The sequence below is a fragment of the Poecilia mexicana genome, unplaced genomic scaffold, assembly GCF_051168715.1.
Source record: "Poecilia mexicana isolate PSO_F unplaced genomic scaffold, ASM5116871v1 scaffold_15, whole genome shotgun sequence".
In the NCBI taxonomy this organism is placed as follows: domain Eukaryota; kingdom Metazoa; phylum Chordata; class Actinopteri; order Cyprinodontiformes; family Poeciliidae; genus Poecilia; species Poecilia mexicana.
The window spans coordinates 28,760,725-28,782,242 of record NW_028263384.1 but is presented as its reverse complement, the minus strand read 5'-3'; the positions used below and the strand labels follow the sequence as shown (position 1 = coordinate 28,782,242).

Sequence of the window (21,518 nt, the reverse complement as noted above, 5' to 3'; positions counted from 1 at the left end):
ATTTACAAACTTATTTAATTTAAAATATTAAACAAGTCAGTATTGTATGGTAAATTATTTCTGGAAGATTTAACCTTTCTAGCTGAGGTGAAGTTTGTGTTTTCACTAATCTTCGCCTGCATCACCACTGCCGATGGCACCGACGCAAACAGGATTAAATGCTTACTTCTTTAAATACATCAAACGTTTCTCCAACCACAAATTATTGTTTCATCTGACATTTCAAGGACAATGTTAGTATGATCTTAGTGATGTAAAATGTGTACAAAAGTTCAAATGAAAGCAAATGTATACCAGACAACCTTAGTTTTTCAGAATTCAGTATATCTTTACCAGATGCAGCTTTGTCAGTACAACCATGTTGTTGAGATGGAAATGATGAATTCTCATATCTATGGTCTATGTTGGTAATATACCTATAGCAAAAACACTAATTATGTTTTTTTATCTACTTATTAGTTTATCACAAGTCTCATTAGCATTAGGAAAACCTGTAATGATTATGTTGCATTGCTGAAAAGAAGTGGAGGCAGAAACAGTTTGTCATCATATTGCAGGAGAGGGCAGGTTGGGTAGGCGGTGCTGCAGGCTGCAGCATCGGCCTTGGGATGGACACAGACCAGGAATCAGGCCACCTACATATAAAAACGACCCCTGAACACAGCGGGTCATCCTCACCCTCCACTGGCATGCAGTCACAACGAGGTGACTCTCCAAGTAAAATGGTGCAGAAAATGACCAACAATTCACAGGCGTTACCAGACAAACTGCTACAAGTGCCTGAACCAACACCCGTCTCCTAACCCTACCCCAGTATGCAAGGCTAACATCAAGCCCAGTGGGAACACATCCATCTTGGATCAAATAAAGATTACACATTGCCCTGGGGTTTGAGTGTGTTCATGACCAGCTGTTGGTTGCCTCTACCACGTTGTCTGCTGGAAATAGGCGGCATCCGACCATTTTTAACAGAGTTAAATACTCACAAGCAAAAATAATGGATGTCTTCTATCTGTGTTTCAACTGATTTGAATGATTTGTTCACCAATGCTTGTACAAAAAAAAAGAAACTTGGAACAGGAATTGCCTGGAAACACCTTGAAGACCCTAAAGTCTAAGATGAAATAGGAAAGTTGTGCACTGACCCAGAGTTTGACCTTCAAAGAACTACACAGCACAAGCAGCAAAAACTGGAAGAAAGATGAAAACGAACGCACGCACAGATTGACACGACGGTTTAAGTCCTTTTCACCTCATACAAGTCAAGGCTAAGGAGGACATCAGTGCTTACCTCAACAGGGGCTGTTTAGGGGGTGGAGGTGGGTCACCGTCTTGACTCTGTGGAGACTTCTTGGTCACCTGCTTATAAATGTTCCTGGCTGTCACCCCGAGCCACAGCATCGTCGACAGAGACGAGTAGTGCAGCACGAACCCGACCTGAGGGGGTGGCAGAGGGTGCATCAAATTATTTCTTTGACTTCTCCGAACTTAAGCGCCGCCTTACAAGCACGTTCCTGGGGAAAAATGTCAGATGAGACAACGTTCGTTTAGCTCAAAGAAAATATGTTCAAGACGATCTCACACACCTCACTGTGAAACATTATCAATGTCAGACCAAGGGTAACTCTGAAGACGCTTCCCTGCAAGACCAGAATGCTTCATTAAAGCACAGCAGTGCAAGAATAGGAAAACAGGCTTAAAAGTCAGATTGAACCATCAAGGTTGTTTGGGAGAGGAGAATCGTAGTGAGGCGACACTGGAGGATACGGAGCAGTTTCTTATCAGTTCAGCTAAACGACACGAGGTGTGCACACTGAATAACAAGTCTGAATATAAATTATGATCACGTTGAACACCAGCACTGAGTGACTGCGCTTTTGCACGCAATGTACACATCTCCTTTCCTGCTCACTTTAATATTCATGAAATATGTTTGGATGGTGGAACTGATCTAACTTTGTTTAAAGGCTTTGCCAGCTTACAGAAACAGAACCCAGATAGGGATGTGGCAAAGAGGAGATGAGCGTTTGGAGAATGGAGCGAGAAAATTAAAATGCTCTAAGCCTTTTCCACCGCCCAGTCAGTCTGTTCATGATGAACTGCCAACCTGAGACACCCAATCAAATGGCTTCTCTCCAACATGATAGGCCTGGGGACTGAAGCTAGCATGCAGCGGACCAGACACTAATTGGAAGTGTCCGTGAGCTGTTTATAGAGAGCAAAGAGCGGGTGGGAAGTCAATCACTGCTTTGGAGTCTGCACACTTCAGAGGTTCATTAGAGCCAAGAACAGACAGGAGGAGATGCTTTTTTAATATGATTACAAGAGGACAGGAAAAGATTTCAAATGATCGGAATCTGACTGATTAATCGCCTAAAGATGTTTTACAAAGTGAAACAAATAAAGGCTAACCGCTACTGTGGAGCAACAGTTGACTTCAATCAAAAAAAAGGAACATAAGATAGATCATGAAGGTCAAACATTTTGGATTCTTGATCATTTATTTTGCCGTTGTGGGAAAAATAATGGTACAATTATATGACATGCTTGGGATCATATTTATATTAGAACAGCTAAATATGTCCAGGTGTCAACATATGATGAGAAGAGACAAGGACTGAGTTTTCTGACTGTTAAAAGCTACGTTATGCAAGGAAACCCGACAAATTCTGCCAAGACACAAGGCAACATATCGGACCAGCATCATGGCTGAAGCTGTTGATGGCTACAAAAAGTCTGACGTCAAGATACAACTTGCTCAGAGAAATGTGTAACGTTATGTGGACATATTTTAGCCTGAATGCATACCTTGGACATTGTCTAGAAAATCCACAGTAAGAAATGTCCACCCAAATCTGTTCGATTTAATCTAAGTTGGATGTTGCAAAACCATCAATTAAAAGAAACAAAGTTAAAAAACTAATCCGAAATCCATGCCTGAGATGAGATCTTTTTGATTTACTGGGTTATTTCTATGTTGGATAAACATGTATTAAATTAATACAACATTTCTGTGTAAACTAGTACCTTTCATGTATTTCTTTGATATAGAGTTTCAAGTTCTGTGTTGTCTTTATATGTAATCTTTATATTTTCTATTGCATGACGTTGACTGACTGGTGTGATTTTTGTCCCTCCGCATCCTTTTGCAGAGCTGCAATGTCCCCAAAGCTGAAAAGAACAGCAATTTAGGTCATCAAGGCTCTGATGGAGCAGAAAGTAATCTGAAAGTTATAGCTTGACAGCTAGCTGCATGAAAAAAAACAAAAAACAAACAAAAAAAAACTCCTGTTGTGATTCAGACACAACGAGCCCCTCTCAAATCAGACAGCCGAGCAACGAATTGGAAACATAACAGAAACAAAAGTCCAGCATCAGAGACAAATGACTATGGGCATCAGAGTCTCCTAGAAAAGCACACTGGTCGTGTGTTTATCTGCTTTTCCCCATTTCCTGCACACAAGCCGTCCTGTACTGCTGTAGGTGTGCAGAAACAAAACATAGGTTAAAGTAGTAACTGGTGTGACAAGAAACTGAGCTCAGTGAAGAAGTCTCCTTTCTTTCAATATCAAAAACACAATATATAATCTGTTATGGGCCTGTGAAAACACACTGTGTGTGCATCAGGCAACTAGCTGTTGGATCATATCATTGTTTTTATGTATGCTTCCAATTCCAGCACATAAAAATTAAATGTCTATTGGATTTGCGTATACGGGATGATGGCCTACAGAGATCAATGCCCCACATCCAGGTGTACGTCATTATTAGGTCACTTCTCTTCCTCAGGCCAAATCAACTGAAAAATTGTTTTAACAGCTTCAGAGGGGAAAACAATTCTTTCAAATGGATGCCAGGCTCTAAGGTTGTATGAAAAAATATAAAAAATACAAGATAACTAACAAAAATGTGAAAAGAATCAAACGTGAAGCTACTTGAAATCTCCCAGTCATGTTCCAGAAATACGTGATTACAGAAAAATCCAAGATAAGGAAGACTGAGATGTTCAAATGTTAAGATTAGAACAACAAAAATATCTGTACTAAACCAAATTTGGCCAAACAAAGATGAAGACTATGATGTGAATCTGTGACAGCAAAAGCTGAATAGAAACTGAACACAAAATGTTTTGCTTTGCACATTTTTGCAAAACTTGTTTATATAATTTCAAGAAATTCTCATTTCTTTATCGTTTATTTATCAATATTTAATAATGAACAAATACAATTGAACTAAATATTATTGTCTCTCCTGTTTAAACTTTATCATACAACAACGATATGAATAAATGTTAATAATCTGAATTCATCATCACGTGAACTTGATGCCAGCCTGCATCCTGCCTTGTTTGTTGGGGTAATAAGCAAGCTGAGAGCAGCAGACCCAGGAGAGAGAGTGTGCCTTCCTTCTACGCTCATCTTAAGTGTATATTTAGAAGTAGTCTACATTTGACCTCCTGCAAACATCATCTATCAGCAGACCATCAGGTCTCAGAGGACGAGTCCTGGGTCCTTTGACGCTCCTCCTCTTCAGCTCACCGACAGTTTTCTATTAGACTCAAGTTCAGGGCCTGGAGTGGCCATGGAAGTACATTGAATTCGTTTCTCATTAACAATTTATCTTATTTAACCATATATTTTGGATTATTGAAGGAACCACTTGACGATGTCCTATTTTCAGATTTCTGCTAGCTGCCAACAGATGTTTCCTAAATTCTCCTGGTATTTCAGTTCTGCAGGAATTTTTTTTTTATCTCGTTTTTTTTCCTAAGCAGCAATTTGGCATCTAAAGTGTCTAATGTAAAGTGGATGCCAATCTTTTTGCGACATGGTTTAACATCATCAGGTGTAAAAAAAGAGGAAGAAAATGGAAAAAAATATAAACTTGCACCATTCTTGCTGTACAGAAATCCTCCTGAGGGCCACAAACAGCAACCGTACTTTGAAAATCCCTGGTTTAATGTTGTTTAACGGCGAACATTAAAGATCTTTTTCTCTCCCTGCCACCCTCCTCATTGTGTGTCGTAACAAAATCAACATGGATCTTAGTCCTGCCTGGTTCAAGCCACTCCCAATTGCTATGAACTCTGGAAAACATGCGGGCATGTTCAGGCAGTTCACGACTTTCTTACCATTTTCCACTGAAAAGAATAAACAAAAAATGTCATTAAACTAATTTTTCAATAAGCCTTGGTTTGTGCCCTGATGTCCTCAAATGAAACAACATAAAACAAAATAAACTCATAAATAGGATTTAGCTAATTAATCTTGACTTAATAAAAAAAAAACATGTGGTGATAAATAATAAAATGGGTTATTTGCCAAGGTCCTCAGGGCAACGGCTGGGCTGTGAAACAAACCAAGGGTGAAAGAAACCATTACATTTTTCTGTCACTAGTGTCAGTCCACAGACTGTATGTCTGACATGCCAAGACACTGTGGCTGTTCAAGCTGTTCTACAACTTGTCATCATCAGAAAAGTAATAAAAAAAAGCTCTGGATGAGTCTTTGAGCAAAGCAACGCTTGGTGCTGTTGTTGCTTTACAATAGCAAAGGTTTCTATCTCTTCTCTATAACACGACGAAACTATTTCCTTAGTAAAAAAACTAATTTCACAGAGATAAACTAATGAGGAAATCCTCTCTGTGTGTCTTCTTAACACTGACAGCTCAATGCAGAGTCACATCTAGGTCACATCCTGAGCTAAGTTTCGTTCTTAATTAATGTTTGATGCTCTACCAACAGTCTCAGTCACTGAGCAATCACCTGAAACGTGCTGTCCAAATGCAGATGTTCTGATGTGAGGAAAAGGTATAGGAGGAGGGAGAGGAAGGATACGCTGCTCTGCTGCTAAAAACAGCCACCGAGGTGATGCAGTGTGACAGCTGGGGTGGCGTTCAAGTCGATATTGAAGCAGGCGCTCTTTGAAGGAAAGACAGAAACTGAGATTAGAGATAACTTTGAGGCCTCAAAGACACGAGATCCTCCAGAGAAACCGCGCCGCTGTTCAAGACAGGGGAAACAGGCACATAAAGGACAGGTGGATGTCAAAGTGTACGCCTGAAATTTAGCAACAACTCCTAAAAAATGTTCTTTGGAGGGAGAGCAAGCACTTATTTTCAATCCTGAACATGTGCACACATGCTGGATGGTGGGTGACACTGCAGGCACTGCTTGGAGGTGTACAGGTGGCTGACAGTGTGTGTGTGTGTGTGTGTCATGTGATCTTACGTCTCCTATAGTAGTCCTGCAATTATGCCAAATTGTGTCCTGGCAAACGTTATGGGCATCTGCCCAAAATCTGCCCAGAGTTATCCCGTTAGCACTGATTGAATCAAGAAATGGCATAAAAAATATGTTCAGTAGCCCTGAGACAAAGACAGACAAATAAAACCAAACCATAAAAGGTTCCCGAGCAGAAATGGGGCCAATTATGTTACCAGACTGAACATGAAGCATGATACTGGAGCTTTACACACACTGACTGTCAAACCAACAGCTGAAATTCCCTTACAGTAACATGTCAGGACAGTAAACTTTGCAGTAATTCACCTTTTCTCTCATAGAAACTGCTATGTGAAGATATACGGGAATGACACTACATCAACTCAAGGTGGCGTACTGAACACTGTGTCGTACTTAATTTCACATAACTTCCACAACATGACATGTTCAGTTCATTTCAGTTCAATTCAAATAAACTTTATGGACATCAAAGGGAATTTAAATGTCCAAACTCATATCTTCCAAATAAATCAATCAACCAAATTTTATTTGTATAGCACATTTCAGCAGCAAGGCATTTCAAAGTGCTTCACATAATTAAAATAAAAGCAGCATAGAAAAAGAAACAGTGAGAAAGAGAAACATTTGGAAAAAGATTTTTAAAAACAGGACATTTTAAGGGGGGGCTTTACATAGACAGTGTGAAAGAAAAATAAAAAGAAGTTAAAAACTATACAAAAAGTAAAGATAAAAACATGATAAAAAACAAAGATAACAGTATTAACAAGCTTCATATCTACATGAGGATTTACCCTTATGGGGTCTCCTCGAACAGAGAGGGGCTCTAGGAACACCTCTTCTTCCCCGAGTACAGATTTTTAGTCAAAACGCAGTTTAACAAGGATACTCAAACCTCTAAAATAGCCATTTTAGAAAGACAAATAAAAAGAACTTAAATAGATAAAAAAAGATAAAAACATTAAAAACATCAAAATCCACACTCTAACCCTAATTTAGCCATAAGCAACTCTAAACAGGTGGGTTTTAAGTTGAGATTTAAAGGCGCCCAGTGTTTCAGCTGTTTTACAGTTTTCTGGAAGTTTGTTTCAAATTTGCGGTGCATAGAAACTGAATGCTGCTTCCCCTCGTTTGGTTCTGGTTCTGGGGATGCAGAGCAGACCAGAACCAGAAGATCTGAGGGGTCTAGACGGTTGGTACAGCGATAACAGATCTTTAAGGTATTGTGGTGCTAAACCGTTCAGTGATTTATAAACTAACAACAGTATTTTAAAGTCTATTCTTTGAGCAGGGAGCCAGTGTTGGGACTTTAAAACTGGTGTTATGTGCTCCATCTTCCTGGTTTTAGTGAGAACGCGAGCAGCAGCATCTGGATCAGCTGCAGCTGTTTGATTGATTTATTAGTCAGACCTGTGAAGACGCTGTTGCAGTAATCAATACGGCTAAAGATAAACGCATGGATGAGTTTCTCTAGATCCTGCTGAGACATCAGTCCTCTAATCCTGGAAATGTTCTTCAGGTGATAGAAGGCCGACTTTGTGACTGTCTTAATATGGCTCTGAAGGTCCAGGTCAGAGTCCATCACTACTCCCAGGTTTCGGCCTGATCGCTGGTTTTCAGTTGTAATAACTGAAGCTGTGCATTGATTCTAGTTTGCTCCTCTTTAGGTCCAAAGATAATAACTTCAGTTTTGTTTCTGTTCAGCTGGAGAAAGTTTTGGCACATCCACACATTGATCTGTTCTAAGCATCTGTTCAGTGATTGGATGGGGTCAAAGGTCACCTGGTGACATCGTGATGTAGAGCTGGGTATCATCCGCGTAGTTATGGTAGCTGATCTTATTTCCTGTTATAACCTGAGCCAGTGGGAGCATATAAATACTGAAAAGAAGGGGTCCTAGGATTGAACCTTGGGGTACCCCACATGTGACCTTTGACCTCTCTGATGAGAAGTTTCCGATTGAAACAAAGAAATCCCTGTTCTTTATGTAAGATTCAAACCAGCTGAGCACTGGACCGGAGAGTCCGACCCAACTCTCCAGTCGATTCAGTAAGATGTCGTGGTCAACAGTGTCGAAAGCTGCACTGAGGTCCAACAGAACCAGCACTGTGGTTCTCCCACAGTCTGTATTTATATGGATGTCGTTGAACACTTTTACAAGGGCCGTCTCCGTGCTGTGGTGAGCACAAAAACCAGACTGGAAGGAGTCGCAAATGCCTTCAAAGAGTCGCTGTGGATGTTAAAGCTGTGAGCAGGACGGATCTCCACTAGCAACCAGTCTCGCAACGAATCTAAAGAGGCTTCTGACTGAAGACTGTTGCTGTATGTCCTTCTAATAGTTCAATATCCAGACAGAAACATCTCCTGAATCAGAATCACCACCAGTTGTTTGCCCACCACTGCTCATCCACCTCATTTGCTTTTGCCGCTCTTCTGTAAATCTGTATCTGGCTGTGCGGTTGGAAAGTTTGAGACGGGGAAATGATCCTGACCTTTTGTGATTGATGGAAGAGATAGCTTGAACTTCCTCCTTCTCTCTTTGCTCTCTGGTCCTGATCTGCATCCATATGAAGCCTCCTTATTAACTTCTCTGGGATCTTTGGTTGAATAATTCACAGACAATGTTGGCTCTGAATCATGAATAATTTACGGTGGCAGAAAGACTCGTTTAATTACACTTTTGTCACTGGGTCTAGCAGCCATCTTTGTTCAGATTTAGCAGCAACAGTGATGTAAATAAATGCGTAAAAACAGCCATTCTGATGCTTAAACTATAACAATCAGTCCTGTAAATATAAATACACTTACAGGTAGAGTACAGAATTACAGCAGCATATCTAACAGATCCTCTGTGGGTTTACTGATATTCATCTATACAACCAAAAACAGCCCTGAAGGTTGAAGGTTAAAGGGACGTGGATAGGAAAGTATCTGCACTGGTAGATATTAATATTCATATATGCATATCATAAAAAAAGTGTTTCAGTAGCTGAATGGGTAACATGAAAAAGTCCTGGCCTGTAACTATTATCTCACATGTTCTGTTATTACTCATCTAATTTACAGGAAGCTTTTTCTCATTTCCTAATAAGCAGTCATTTGCAGATATTATCAACAAAAGGAACAGATTGACACTCTTAATTTTGCACGACTTTATCCAGCTTGATTAAAAATCTTGATTTAAGATTTAAAAAAATTAAAAACAGCCTTAAGCATGAATTCATTTTGTGTTATATCAGGTCAGCTCTGTGGGAAATAGTTTATTTAAAAGCCAATAGAGCCGTCTGATCGCCATGCACCTTTCGTTGCCACAGCAGTCTTGGTTTTTATAAACACATGTAGCAAGTGGCCTGGAAACTGAAGATAAAAACGAGTTCCTCACATCGATTAAGCCCTTCTGTCATGGGCACATAATTATTGTTCTATCAGCTATTGTGGCTGTAAAGATTACGCTTATTCTCATGCTCCATCTACCTTAAAATAGCTTGATGCCATTCATTACTGAGCTCTGTGCTTCAGCACAGCAGATAAGTAGAATGCACTGTGCACTCATTTAAAAAAACAAAAATATTATTTTGTGTGGTTACTTTTTCCAGTTTTTCTGTAAAAACTATTTCAGTGGTTAAAAGGCAATTATCAAGATTTACAGCTAGAAAAATGGAAAATCTTCAATATATGAAAAATACTGTAACTATATAATTCACTTCTCCGTTGTTTTTCAAAGTGAATAATCAATGGATCTATCCAGAGTCTAAACCCAGTTGCGCGGTGCCGGTTCAGCCGGGACAGAACAGCTGTGTCCACTCCATGCAGAACGTCTGCTGATGTCCGCAGATCACGTTAAATAAATAATCCTGCCTGTGTATCCTGGATAATTTGCTTCAGCTGCAACACTTTTTCTTTTCTGGTTCAAATGAGTAACTGTTTGACTGCAGCTGCAGTCTAATTATCCATCTATGGTTGTGAAAAAACTCACCGAAGATGGACTTATGGAGTGAATGTTGTGACAGATGGTGTCCTCAGAATAACATTTTGACAGGTCCATTACTGTAGTTCGGATAAAAGCTCACCCAGTAAAACAAAGACGGATGATGTAGGCAAGATGTACATAACTGTGTGGCAGGAATCAAACCCAAAACTTTTCAATGAAACTACCATGGTGTGACGCCCAACAACTGAGAAGAGAAAGTTGCACAAAAAAGAAAAAGAAGAAAGAATCATGCCCTTTAAATTTAATTTCAAAGCCATGCCCACCATGGGTGATTCCATGAATGTTTAATTTAGAATTTGTTTCAAGAAAACAATTTATAAATGATGTTAATTACACAGGACTAAACCTTCATTTCATTCATTTTAACCTTCTGAGTCTATTCAAAGATGCCTTGTTGCTTTGTCCTGCCTCGACCTCACACGGGTTATATGGCTAAATAAAAGTATAATTAGCAATATATTAAACTCTGTCTCCATTATGCACTTAGTGCAGATAAAAGCCTCTCTGATTACGCAGACTGAATGTTTAATTGTAGAACGATTGGCTTCAGGTGACACTGAAACGGTGTTACACTAAGAAGACGTCCATCTATTTACACAGCGCTAAATCCATTCCTGATGAGGACTCTGCAGTCTGCTGGTCCACCAACACATCAGAACGTAGTTATGGAGATTCATTGTTTTTTCATTGTGTTGACAGCTTTATTGGTGACATGAGCAGCAAATCCCTAAACCGGCATATAAATCTTTTGTCCAAAGGAGATTGTTTTGGGTATGCTTTGGAGTATTTATCACCATATGTTAAGATGATATAAACCTAAAATCTGTCCTTCATGACCACCAATTAGTCATAAAACTATGACCACCTAAAATAGAGACAATCAAAGCCACCCTGCTAAATCACTGCAGCAGCAGAGTGCTACATTTCTTGACAAATGTGTAATTATGGGCCATTAAATTTAGGCTCTGTGGTCCACAAGTGTTGGGTGATCCCCATTCAAAGCTGACACCTAAAAAAATGGTTTTGGGTATATTTCAGCCATAAAAGTGTAAAGTTTGTAAAGATGACAGAAGAAAGTAGGAACATATTTTCTCCCTCTTTATGATCCTATAAACACTGGATATGTTTGTTTTGTAAAGTGCTTTGAAGTAACATTTTTTGTAAACCCGTTCTATAGAAATAATCTGAATTGAATCAAAGCTGTAGCTGTTATTTTAAACCATCTGTTAAGCAGTTGTGACATTTGAGTTTCTCTCTGATCCCGTCTTCACTGCAGTGCGATGAGTCTGTGGACTGCAGTGACACGGCGCGTCTGGCTGCTTTCACACACATGGTGTTTGATTACTTTACCATAAAAGAGGAGATTCTGACATTACTGCTACTGAAAATCACCACAAAGGGAGTTGACATCTACTGTGCAACAAAGGGGGAGATGTTGGAAATAAATTCCTGTCGAAAACTTGGTTTCTGTAACAACTGATGACGCACCATCAATGACAAACACCGTACACAAAGATGGCGGATTTATGAGCTCAGACATTCATGCTGTTTGTTTGTTTTTCACAAAATCTGAATTAAGAGAAGTTCAAGTCATTCAGCTGTTGAATCTTATTTCATTACCTCAGTTTTACACATTTTTTGAAGTGCTCTTCAGGAGTGCTACTCATTTTATTTCTTTGTGTTCATTTTCATTTCTAGCGCTCAGATGCTTGTGAATGAAAGTTTTTTGAACACAATGTGTGTTGACGTGCTTTATTATATGGGGAATAAGTGTTTGCTTATGACTTGTGGAAGTTGGATATTTAGATACATTTTGCCAAGCATGAGTAGCTCTGATGTTCTCGTGTAAAAGTAGATCACAGAAGATAAAAGGTTGGAGACTCCTGGTTTAGATCAAAGCACACTTATCTGTCAAAGTAACCCAGTCCAAGTCCAGACCTGACTTGAATTGGGATCTGTGGTAAGATTATAAAATAATATCTGTTTCCAGTCAGTCTGACTGAGCTGGAGTTTTTTCTTGAGCTGATTGTTACTGACTGACTCAGAAAATACTCCAGACTTTGTCCTTTTATTTCATACTGATCACTGATTTTATACACATATTCAGATTGCTCCATGTGAAATAGCCTGGGCATTAATGCTTGAGTGTAAACCAAAACCTGGTTTACATCCATTGTTTTGCTCTTTTAAATGTTTCCATAATGTTTGTCAGTCAAACTTTACATCCTACTTCAGGTTGTTCAGGCCCTGGAGCGTGTAATACATATGCTGCTTTCTTAGATTGTCTTCTAGGTGATTATAACTACTTCAGTGAAGCAAATAAAATCCATATTAAATATTATTCCACCATAATTATCTGTAATTCAATCTGTCTACCTAATTAGAAAAGGTTTGTTTTGATAGTCAGTGTCAACCTGGTTGCTACAGCAACACACAACTCCTAGTAATACAGCTGAGTGCTGAAGTCTACATTGTTTCTGTGTGTAAAAAGGATCATCTCAGCAGCTCCAAGCTTATATGGCCATACAAATATTTCACACTGAACAGATGCAAAGGAGAGTAATTTCAGAAAAAGTCATTAAGTATGAGCCACAGGGGTTTATATTAACATAGTTACAGAGAGCTGAAGACACTCAGGGGGTAAAATTTACTGGTTTTAGCTTCTAGTCTTTTTTTAGACATTCCTACAAGCCAGCAGTTCTCAGAGCTTTTGTGGAAAAGGTTGAAGGTCTGGAACAACTAAAAGCATGTGATAAACTGTGAGTGAGACAAGCAGAAGTAAAACTTACAGATATCCAGACACACATAGAACACCGCATCCTAATTTAAATATAAATCTCTGCGCTGAATAAACTGCCAAAGGGCATGTCCCAATGAAAAGTCTGATTTCTTTCCAAAATTACTTTTATTTTTTCCCAGTTTCATTTTTTTAGTTTCTTCTCACATGTCCAAGTTAAAAAAAATAAACCCTTTGATTTATAGAAGCAAACTTTCCTGGAGGAGGAAGAGCAACGTTTTGTCTGAGTGTGTGTGTGTGTGTGGGGGGGGGGGGGTGTATGTGTGCACAGGCAGCACGTTTGGACCCACATCGATAGTTTAGGCTCTCCCTTTAAACTGGACTATGGCGCCTTTTTCTTCTCTTTATTAAAGTATATTACCTGGAGACTTTTATTTTTTTGTTGTTCTTTTTGTGCAGAGATGAAGCAAAAAGCTGCAGATAAGCTGCAGCTCCAACTCCAATCATCTTGGAGGTAAACAACTGAAATAAAATAAATATGATTGAAGGTTTTGTCAGTATTTAAAATGAACACCATGTTGGTTTAACTCCCTTCTGAACAAAATTTCATAATGGAAACGTGAATTAGTTCTGATTTTATGGCTGTGAAATTATGAACAAATGGGAAATTACTGAGAGCCTGGATAAAATTATTTGTTTTGTAAGTTCAGACAATCTTCTTTGTTGTTTTTGAAAACATGACAAAATAAAGTGGATGTTAGGCGACAACATAATCCACAGGCTAATTATGAATAACATTAGTATATATGTCATATTTATTTCAGACAAATTATGATAAATGAATGAGATTTATTTCCAATTGGAGCTCTGAACTTAGTTCAGAGTATTTAGGAGGTGAATTGTAAATATGAATCAATTCATTTTAACCCGGTTGAACTGAGTGAACCAGTTCTTGTTAAAGATGAGATCACAGAACATTTCTGTAACAAAACTGTGGATCCAACATCTTTTATTTGTTCAAGTGCCTAATGCTACTGACTTTTATTTCTAGCTGAAAATATCAGTCGGTACTTATTAGTCTTTTATATTCTTCCACTTTCTGGTTTTCATTGCTTTAACTGTTCTTTTGTTGTTTTTGGTCTGTTTTATTGCAGGTGGTTCTGTTTGCAGTTCTCATTTTATTTTATGGACTTTGGGGACTTTCTGGGTTTGCAAAGAGTTCCACAAACCCAATCAGGACTAAGGAGGTCCGAGGTGCTTTATTCGTTTTTTTTGACACGGACCATGACTTTTCAATTCATGGGACGTCTTCTCCGCTCCATCAGAGCAAGAAGTAGCTTTTAGAAAAGCTGTAGTGAAGTCGAACATCTTGCTCTGCTGAGGATCTTTGCACAGGGAGATATTTGTTAAAGTGTGAGGCTAGAGTTGCCATAATTTGATATGACTTGCTATTAATTCGACACATAACGCGCTCCCTTTGTGGCTGTGACAGAAATAACAGAGAGAGTTGTTTTTTCCCTCCTTTGCGTGTTGTAATTATTGCTGAGCGTCATAGCAGCACACGCTACCAGCTCAGGTCGCTCCCACACGGCTTTCATTTGAGCCTCAGCTGAACGTGTCACATTACACAGACAGGGAGCATCAGCTATCAGCACAGCCTGTCTGCTGCTGCTCTTTCACTGTGAACGCCAGTGGAAAGGCTATGCTGACATTTGGATTTGTTAGAACAAATCTGAAAAATCACTTTTTCTGTCCTTTTCTGCAGCCAACTTCCGTCCTTTTGTGAGTCGCTCTGTTGTCACAATTTTGCATGATTTGTTTCCTCCCCACACAAAAAAAATTAAAGTAACCTCTTTATGAAAGCCAGGTCACTGCATCACAACACTGTGTTTCTGCAAGACATGCAGCATTACTCAGTTTTCCTGCCAGTGGTCAGAAATTCATGGCTGACTTGTTTAAGCTGGCAAAGATTTGCTTACAATTTGAAAAAAAATGTGGTTCACCTGTCAGGTATTCACTTCCTGTCACAGCAGAACAGAACCACATATTTTCAAATCATAAAATTAGTAGGGAGATGCTAAATGGTAGGGAGCAGGTAGGTGGATGGGTGATGCATTTTATGACAAACTTCAGCCAATTTGTGATTGTTCCTCCAGTGGAGGAAGACATGACAGCTGGTGAGACAGGCCAGGAGAAGCTGGGCGCATTTCATCAGGTAACAGTGGAGTCTTTACTCTGTGGACTGAGGGGACGCCTTGAGTGCCAGCGAAGGCAGAAGAGACAGCTAAGTCCCAAATGTGCTGCAGCTCACAAAACGGAGAGCGAACAAGGCCCACTGAAACAAACAGGGAGTGACAGAAGGCAGCGAAAACTGAGATGGGAAAATAGAAAAAGAGGCAGAAAAGTCTGTTTATAGAAAGGTGAACCAGAAGACGTGACAGTGGAGGATAATTTGATGAAGCAAGTTTGTAAAAATGGCCAAATGTTGTCAAAATGATTATTTTGAATGTGTTTCTCAAATAATTTAAATGAAAAAAAAAATTACGCAACATTTGCAACAGTTTTTGCACTTTAATGTTAATCTGTATTCAAAGTACAGACTTTAATATATTTTATGGCATCCCTTCATGTTTCCTCCTCATGAATACCTAAAAATAGCAAATTGCTAGCAGGCACAAAAGCATGTCCTGCTTCCAAATCTGTACTGACAACTAAATTCTCCGTGTCGCTCCGTCTAACTCATTCATTCAACTCTGTGGGCTTCAGAGACAAGAGCAGCAAAAAGATGATCACACTGACAGGACATCCAATGCAGGCGCAGAGAGCGGCTTACATCAGAGGAAGAGCAGGAGTTGTCCAGATCGAGTTGGTAAAAAAACACAAAGCGTCTTTATTGCTTTCCCTCTTCGTAGATTAAAGGACTAAAAGCCACAAAAGTGGCTAAAATGAACACATTTAAATGTTATGAAAAAGGTTAATTATTTTACTATTTTAATTCTATATGAAAAAATAATAAAAAAAAAATAAACTCATGCAGATTTATCACACAGAGCATTATTTTAACAATGTATCACTGGTTTTTGCTTACAGCTAAAAAAAACAACAAAAACTTAACTTCTCAGAAAATTAGAATATTGCATAAGACCAATAAAAACAGATTTTTAATAATTCAATCTCCTGAAATGACTGTCCACACCGAACAGGAAGTCCACTGAGAACTTGGTTGGGGCTCCTTATGCCTGAATTACTGCATCAATGCAGCATGACACGGAAACGATCAGACTGCGGTTCTGCACCATCTACAGTCTGATCATAATCATAATGATCATAACTAACTGTAAAAACCAGACAATGGGAGCATAATCTACAAATTAAACACAAAGGAGCCCCGCTGAGCAACCATCCGGTCATTTTTCTGGGAACATCTCACCATGTCTGATGTTTCCTTTGGTTCAGACTGGCTCAATGCAACAAATGTGGAACAGAAACCATGTGGTGAATCTCCACTAAACTCTTGAAGAGTCTTTACATTACAATCCTCTACAGGATGGGATTACCTATCCAGGGAATAAACTGTTTTCCTTCCACTTAACTTTTTAAGCTTCTTTAGTAATGATCTTTTATGCCTTATCCTTCCGACGGAGTGTTTAATAAACATATAAGAAACTTCCATTGATCAAATTAACATTTTAATCATATTCTAATTGAATGTGGTTCACCTGTAAAAACCCAAACTGAAAACTGAACCAACAAAACGAAAGAATCTAAAATACAGAAATCATCTCAACCACAGTAGTTTCTTTATATCTAGGTCACTCGGATAAGTCATTTTTAAAGAATATGACAGGATTCTGTTGGTAATATATAAATCAAACACTTGTACGGAATATCTTTTTCAGATGTGGTTACACAGACAGACAAAAGCCACTGGAGCTGTGTCTATTTATGTGGAGCAAAAGGATGAATTATTACTGTCATTGTGCCACAGCCGTACTAAAGGAATGCCCAGACCACACGCCGCTGAAGCATGAAAGCATAAAACCAAGATTGCTTTGGGTTCATGGGCTGCACACACTGACCTGGTTGTTGACACTTGGATACACATTCACAATCCTTTTTTTCCCCAAAAAGCTTTGAGAGTGAGGGTGGAAGAAAGGAGAATGCACTTACTGCTTGACAGATGATGGGGTATTTGATTCGATTGATGCCACCGGCAAACACGGCGAAGGTCAGCGCCGTATGGAAACAGAAGTTGAGAAGCATGTGCCATCCCTTCCTGCTGATGCGGATAGCGCTGGGAGGAAGAAAAAGACGACACAAAAAAAAATTACAGATGCAGCTAAACTATTTTATTCAGAAATGATCCAATCAGCAGGTTTTATTTAACTGCTCAACAGGAAAAGCCAGGATGCAGCTCACTAGGACTGAGGAGTTGGATGAGGTGTGCGGAGGAGAACAACTTCTCCATGTGGGATGCAGACTGACTCACGTAGCTCCTTACCACAGCGCTCCTACATGTTTGCATGTTCTTTTTGTTTTAAATAGCTTTGAGTTTGAATAGATTTTCTCATTACGTAAGGAAAGCAGCAACAATCTGTTGATGTACCAATGCTGCTACCTCAAGCTGTTATCCCCCCTCCACCCCATCTGCACATGTCGCAAAGGTTTTTACATGGAACAGAAAGAAATTGGCTTAAATTTCTACTCAATGGGGTTTCTGTGTGTAGGGAGGATTTTAAGTCAGTTCATCAACTTAAATGTGTAGAATGAGGGCAGGACGGGATTTTTAAAGGTTGTCTCATCTTCAAATTTGCAATTTTTTAAATGTATTATGATGTCATCTGTTATTTTCTTCCAAAAATGATTTAATTATGCCTTTATTTACAAACTTTTATTCCTTTTCCTTACTTTTTAAGAACTATTTCTAAAAAGTACAATGTCAAAAGGAGTCGAAATAGCTTTGCCTAACTCTTTTACATTGAACTCTTTGGTCATACTTAATTAATGACTTAGGATAGATTATAATTATAATAAAGGTGAAATATACATTTTACTGGTTTGACAGGATTTCTACACGTCCTAGTTTGAGAAAACTGTAAAGTAAAATTATAAAACTGATCAGGATTGGGGTAGATCAGATCCGGATTAAAACAAGATTAAGAGATCCTTAAAAATTTGATGAACAATATTCAGATATTGCTGCATTGAGTCCCAAAATGTAACTTTGTGCAATTTATGACCCAACAGAAAAAAACAGAGCAGTGATTGGAAGACAGAGATATTTTTAGAGAAAGAACAGATTACAGGCCACCATAGTTGGTGTAAAATACTCTCTATATATATAGTACTTAGAAAGTTACAGTTGTTTGTTTGTCCTTTATATAATTTTCTACAAAGATAAATCCTGGTTCTCATTTATTAGCTCCACACTGGCAGAATACTCCACAGGGAGTTTTAATGTATAAATTATGAAATATTGTTTCTTTTTCCAATTTCACTTCAGTTCAAAATGAATAAAGTTCACCCTGCAAAGACTTAATTCACACTAAACATTCATCTATAGAACTGAAGCAAGATTAAGACCAATTGTTTAGTTAATTGAGAATTTATAAATTAATTAGTTAATTAAAAATAAACTGATCAATATTTACACAATTAGATATTTTATATTCAAAGTAACACCACTGATACACTTTTTAAGACATCTCAAAGGTTAACAATGTATCCGTTTCTTCTTCTGCTGCCCATTTGCATTTTTAAATCTTATGATTCATGAGATCTAAAGAAGGCAAAGCTGGAGAAGCGAGAACAAACCCACCTGCTCCATTTAGTGACGGGGCCTTAGAAAGCTGATGTTCAGATAGATGCTCTTTCAGCACTTCACAAAATAAAGGAATGAATAGGACAGGTTGTGAAATGTGAACACTTCACTGAGCCACATGGCTCAGTTAGGCACCAAACAGGACAGGATCAATTTCATTTGTTTCACCACATAAAATTTCAGGCACCAGTGAGTGTGCATTTTCATCCTCCAGTATGACTTTATCACTAAGCCTGCAACATTCCCACACAACCTACTCACCGAAACTCACACATCTAGTAATTATAGCTCTATGTGCAACAATCACTCTGCTGGGTTCCACAATGAGCTAGATCATTATATTTTTTAAGATGGATGGATAAAGTTAGATCAAATCTTTCAAGGATAACATTCCAGACTTTTCCATACTCCACTTTCCAAACTCCTTTACATGCACCTTAATACATAAAAACATCATAGACACAAAGAGAGACAGATAATAGGACACAAGGAAGGAATACTTGAATCAAATTCCAGTCTGTTTCATACTTTTCCAAACTTTAAAGGAGTTTTTGATGCAAATGCACTTCCACCTTGAGAAGTATGTGACCAATCAGGGTCCATGCAGCCCTGAGCTGGGCACTCAGCCCACATCATTGGTTTCCACCCAGTTGTTAGAAGACTTGGCTAAATAGGTCAGACATTTCCAACATGTTTTCTGGGCTGTGAGTTAGCAGACCATCTAATCTTTTAATTTGCGTCCTCTGTCAGCTCATATTGTTTTATTTTTCTAATTTCTTTGTTGTTGTTGTTGATTCAGTCACTGTCCCCATTTGAAATTACATAACCCTGCTGTGGGAATCTTCCCTCCCCAAAATGGAGGAGTAGAGCCCCGGCTGCACATGAGCCCACTGTAGATGAAGCAGCGGCTGCTGGAGCCTGGAGGCGTGTCTGTGGCCGGGCTTCACTGACTTCTGCAAAGGGGAGGGAGAATTAGAGCTGCTGCTGCTTTCTGGGCCGCTGCTGAGTTCCAGTCCATCCAGCACCAGGCCCATAAATCAGGGTGGCTGCTGGCCTCCCTGGTAGAGGTTTTCACAGGTTCTGCTGCGGGCTTTCATTGGGTCAAGTACATTAACCTGGCAACCCTCCATATCTCCATCTCTCAGAGGGTTGGTGGGGGATAAAACAGCCCCGGCTCTGCATCTACTCCCTCACCTCAGAACCAGCCGCTCCGACAAATGCAAGGGGCAATAAAGCAACAGACTGCAATATAAGACGTTTTACATGGACGAGGTTTAGCCAAGCCAAACGTGCTGCTGATGTCTCATAAACCGAAGAGCGCAGGCTTGGTAACAAGCTGCAATGGAAGTGGTTACAGTCTAATGCATATTTATTATGTCAGAAAAAGAGACAAGAGTGAGGATAAGATAAAGATCCGTGGCTGGAATTAACAAGACGATATGAAAGAAACTAATTCTGCTCTGTTTAACGAACTGTGTCCCATTCTGCTGCAGGAGAAACAAACAAAGGAAAAAAAAAATGAATATGAAGAAACACTACAAGACACAGAGGTTGATATAATGGATGTATGTTATGACAGAAAGGTTGAATAAGCTGAAGGACTTCTGCTAAATTAGTTATTTAGTCTATAAATATCTTAAGCATTTTTGCACAAAGTTTATTAGAGTCACAGGGGGAAATCTTCCTGAAGTGGAAATTAAAAATACTTTCATAATCAAAATAAAAATCTGAAAAAGATGCATTTTTATTCTTCCTCTTTTACTCTCAAATAAAATCTAGTGCAAGTAAAAACCTAAAAGTCACATCATTGTTAAATCAAATCCAACTGTGCATAATTTATCTGATGGGTAATCTCAGCATCAGTGTGTTTATGAACAAACTGGATCATAAAGATAAAGGAACACAGCGAGGAGGAGACGAACACAACTGTTGGTCATAAACGTCATAAATTGGGTTTTTATGGAAGAGTGGCAATAAAAAGTCAAAATAAGTTCTTCATGCACCAACTAAGTCTTGCCAAGAAAACTGTGAAAGGTGATTGCTTTTAATGAAGCCAACATACAACTTCTGAAGTAAAAAAAAAACCCTATCTGTCATGAAACACAGTGGTGGCAGCATCATGATGTGAGGATCATTTTTGTTAGTAACACAGGAAAGCAGGTCAGACTTGCGAGGAAACTAAAAACACGGCGATCCTGAAGGAAAGCTGTTCGACGCTGGTGAAGATATTCACCTTCAACAGGAAACCAACCCTGGACTGACAGTCAGAGCTGCAGCAGGATGGGTCAGGTCAAAGCAGGTCAGTTTAAATCAATCTGAGAAACTACGACGATGTTTGGAACATCATTTTCAGGGATGCTCTTCAACGAATCTGAATGAGCTTGAGCTATTTTGCAAATGAGAACAGAAAACAAACTGGTCAGAACAGGCCTACCGACATTACCCAAGTACTGTAACAGCACTGAAAGATGGCTATACAAAGCACTGACTGGAAACAAGAACACACCAGTCTGTTTTTGTTTTGTTTACACTGACAATTGAAAAAGAAAATCATGTATCGTTTTCCTTCCACTTCATAACCATGTTCTACTTCTATAAAGCCCCAGTGCAGTACATTGAGGTGTCTGGTGCAAAGTGACAAACTGTGAAAAAGCTCAAGGTGATGAATACTTCTGCAAAGCACTGCTAATAATTCAAATAATAGAAAAGCTAAAACGTAGCACATGG

General features: G+C 39.0%; 1 protein-coding gene across 1 annotated transcript in view; it reads right to left on the bottom strand.

Annotated features, from left to right (window-relative positions):
• adgra1b (adhesion G protein-coupled receptor A1b) overlaps nt 1-21,518 on the bottom strand; it is a 182,799-nt gene that overhangs the window by 11,168 nt on the left and 150,113 nt on the right. Inside the window, exons 16-17 of the mRNA XM_088013200.1 lie at nt 17,141-17,264; nt 1,292-1,437 (exon numbers count right to left, since the gene is read on the bottom strand). Coding sequence (XP_087869326.1) covers nt 1,292-1,437; nt 17,141-17,264 — 270 coding nt within the window. The remainder of the gene's footprint in view (nt 1-1,291; nt 1,438-17,140; nt 17,265-21,518) is intronic.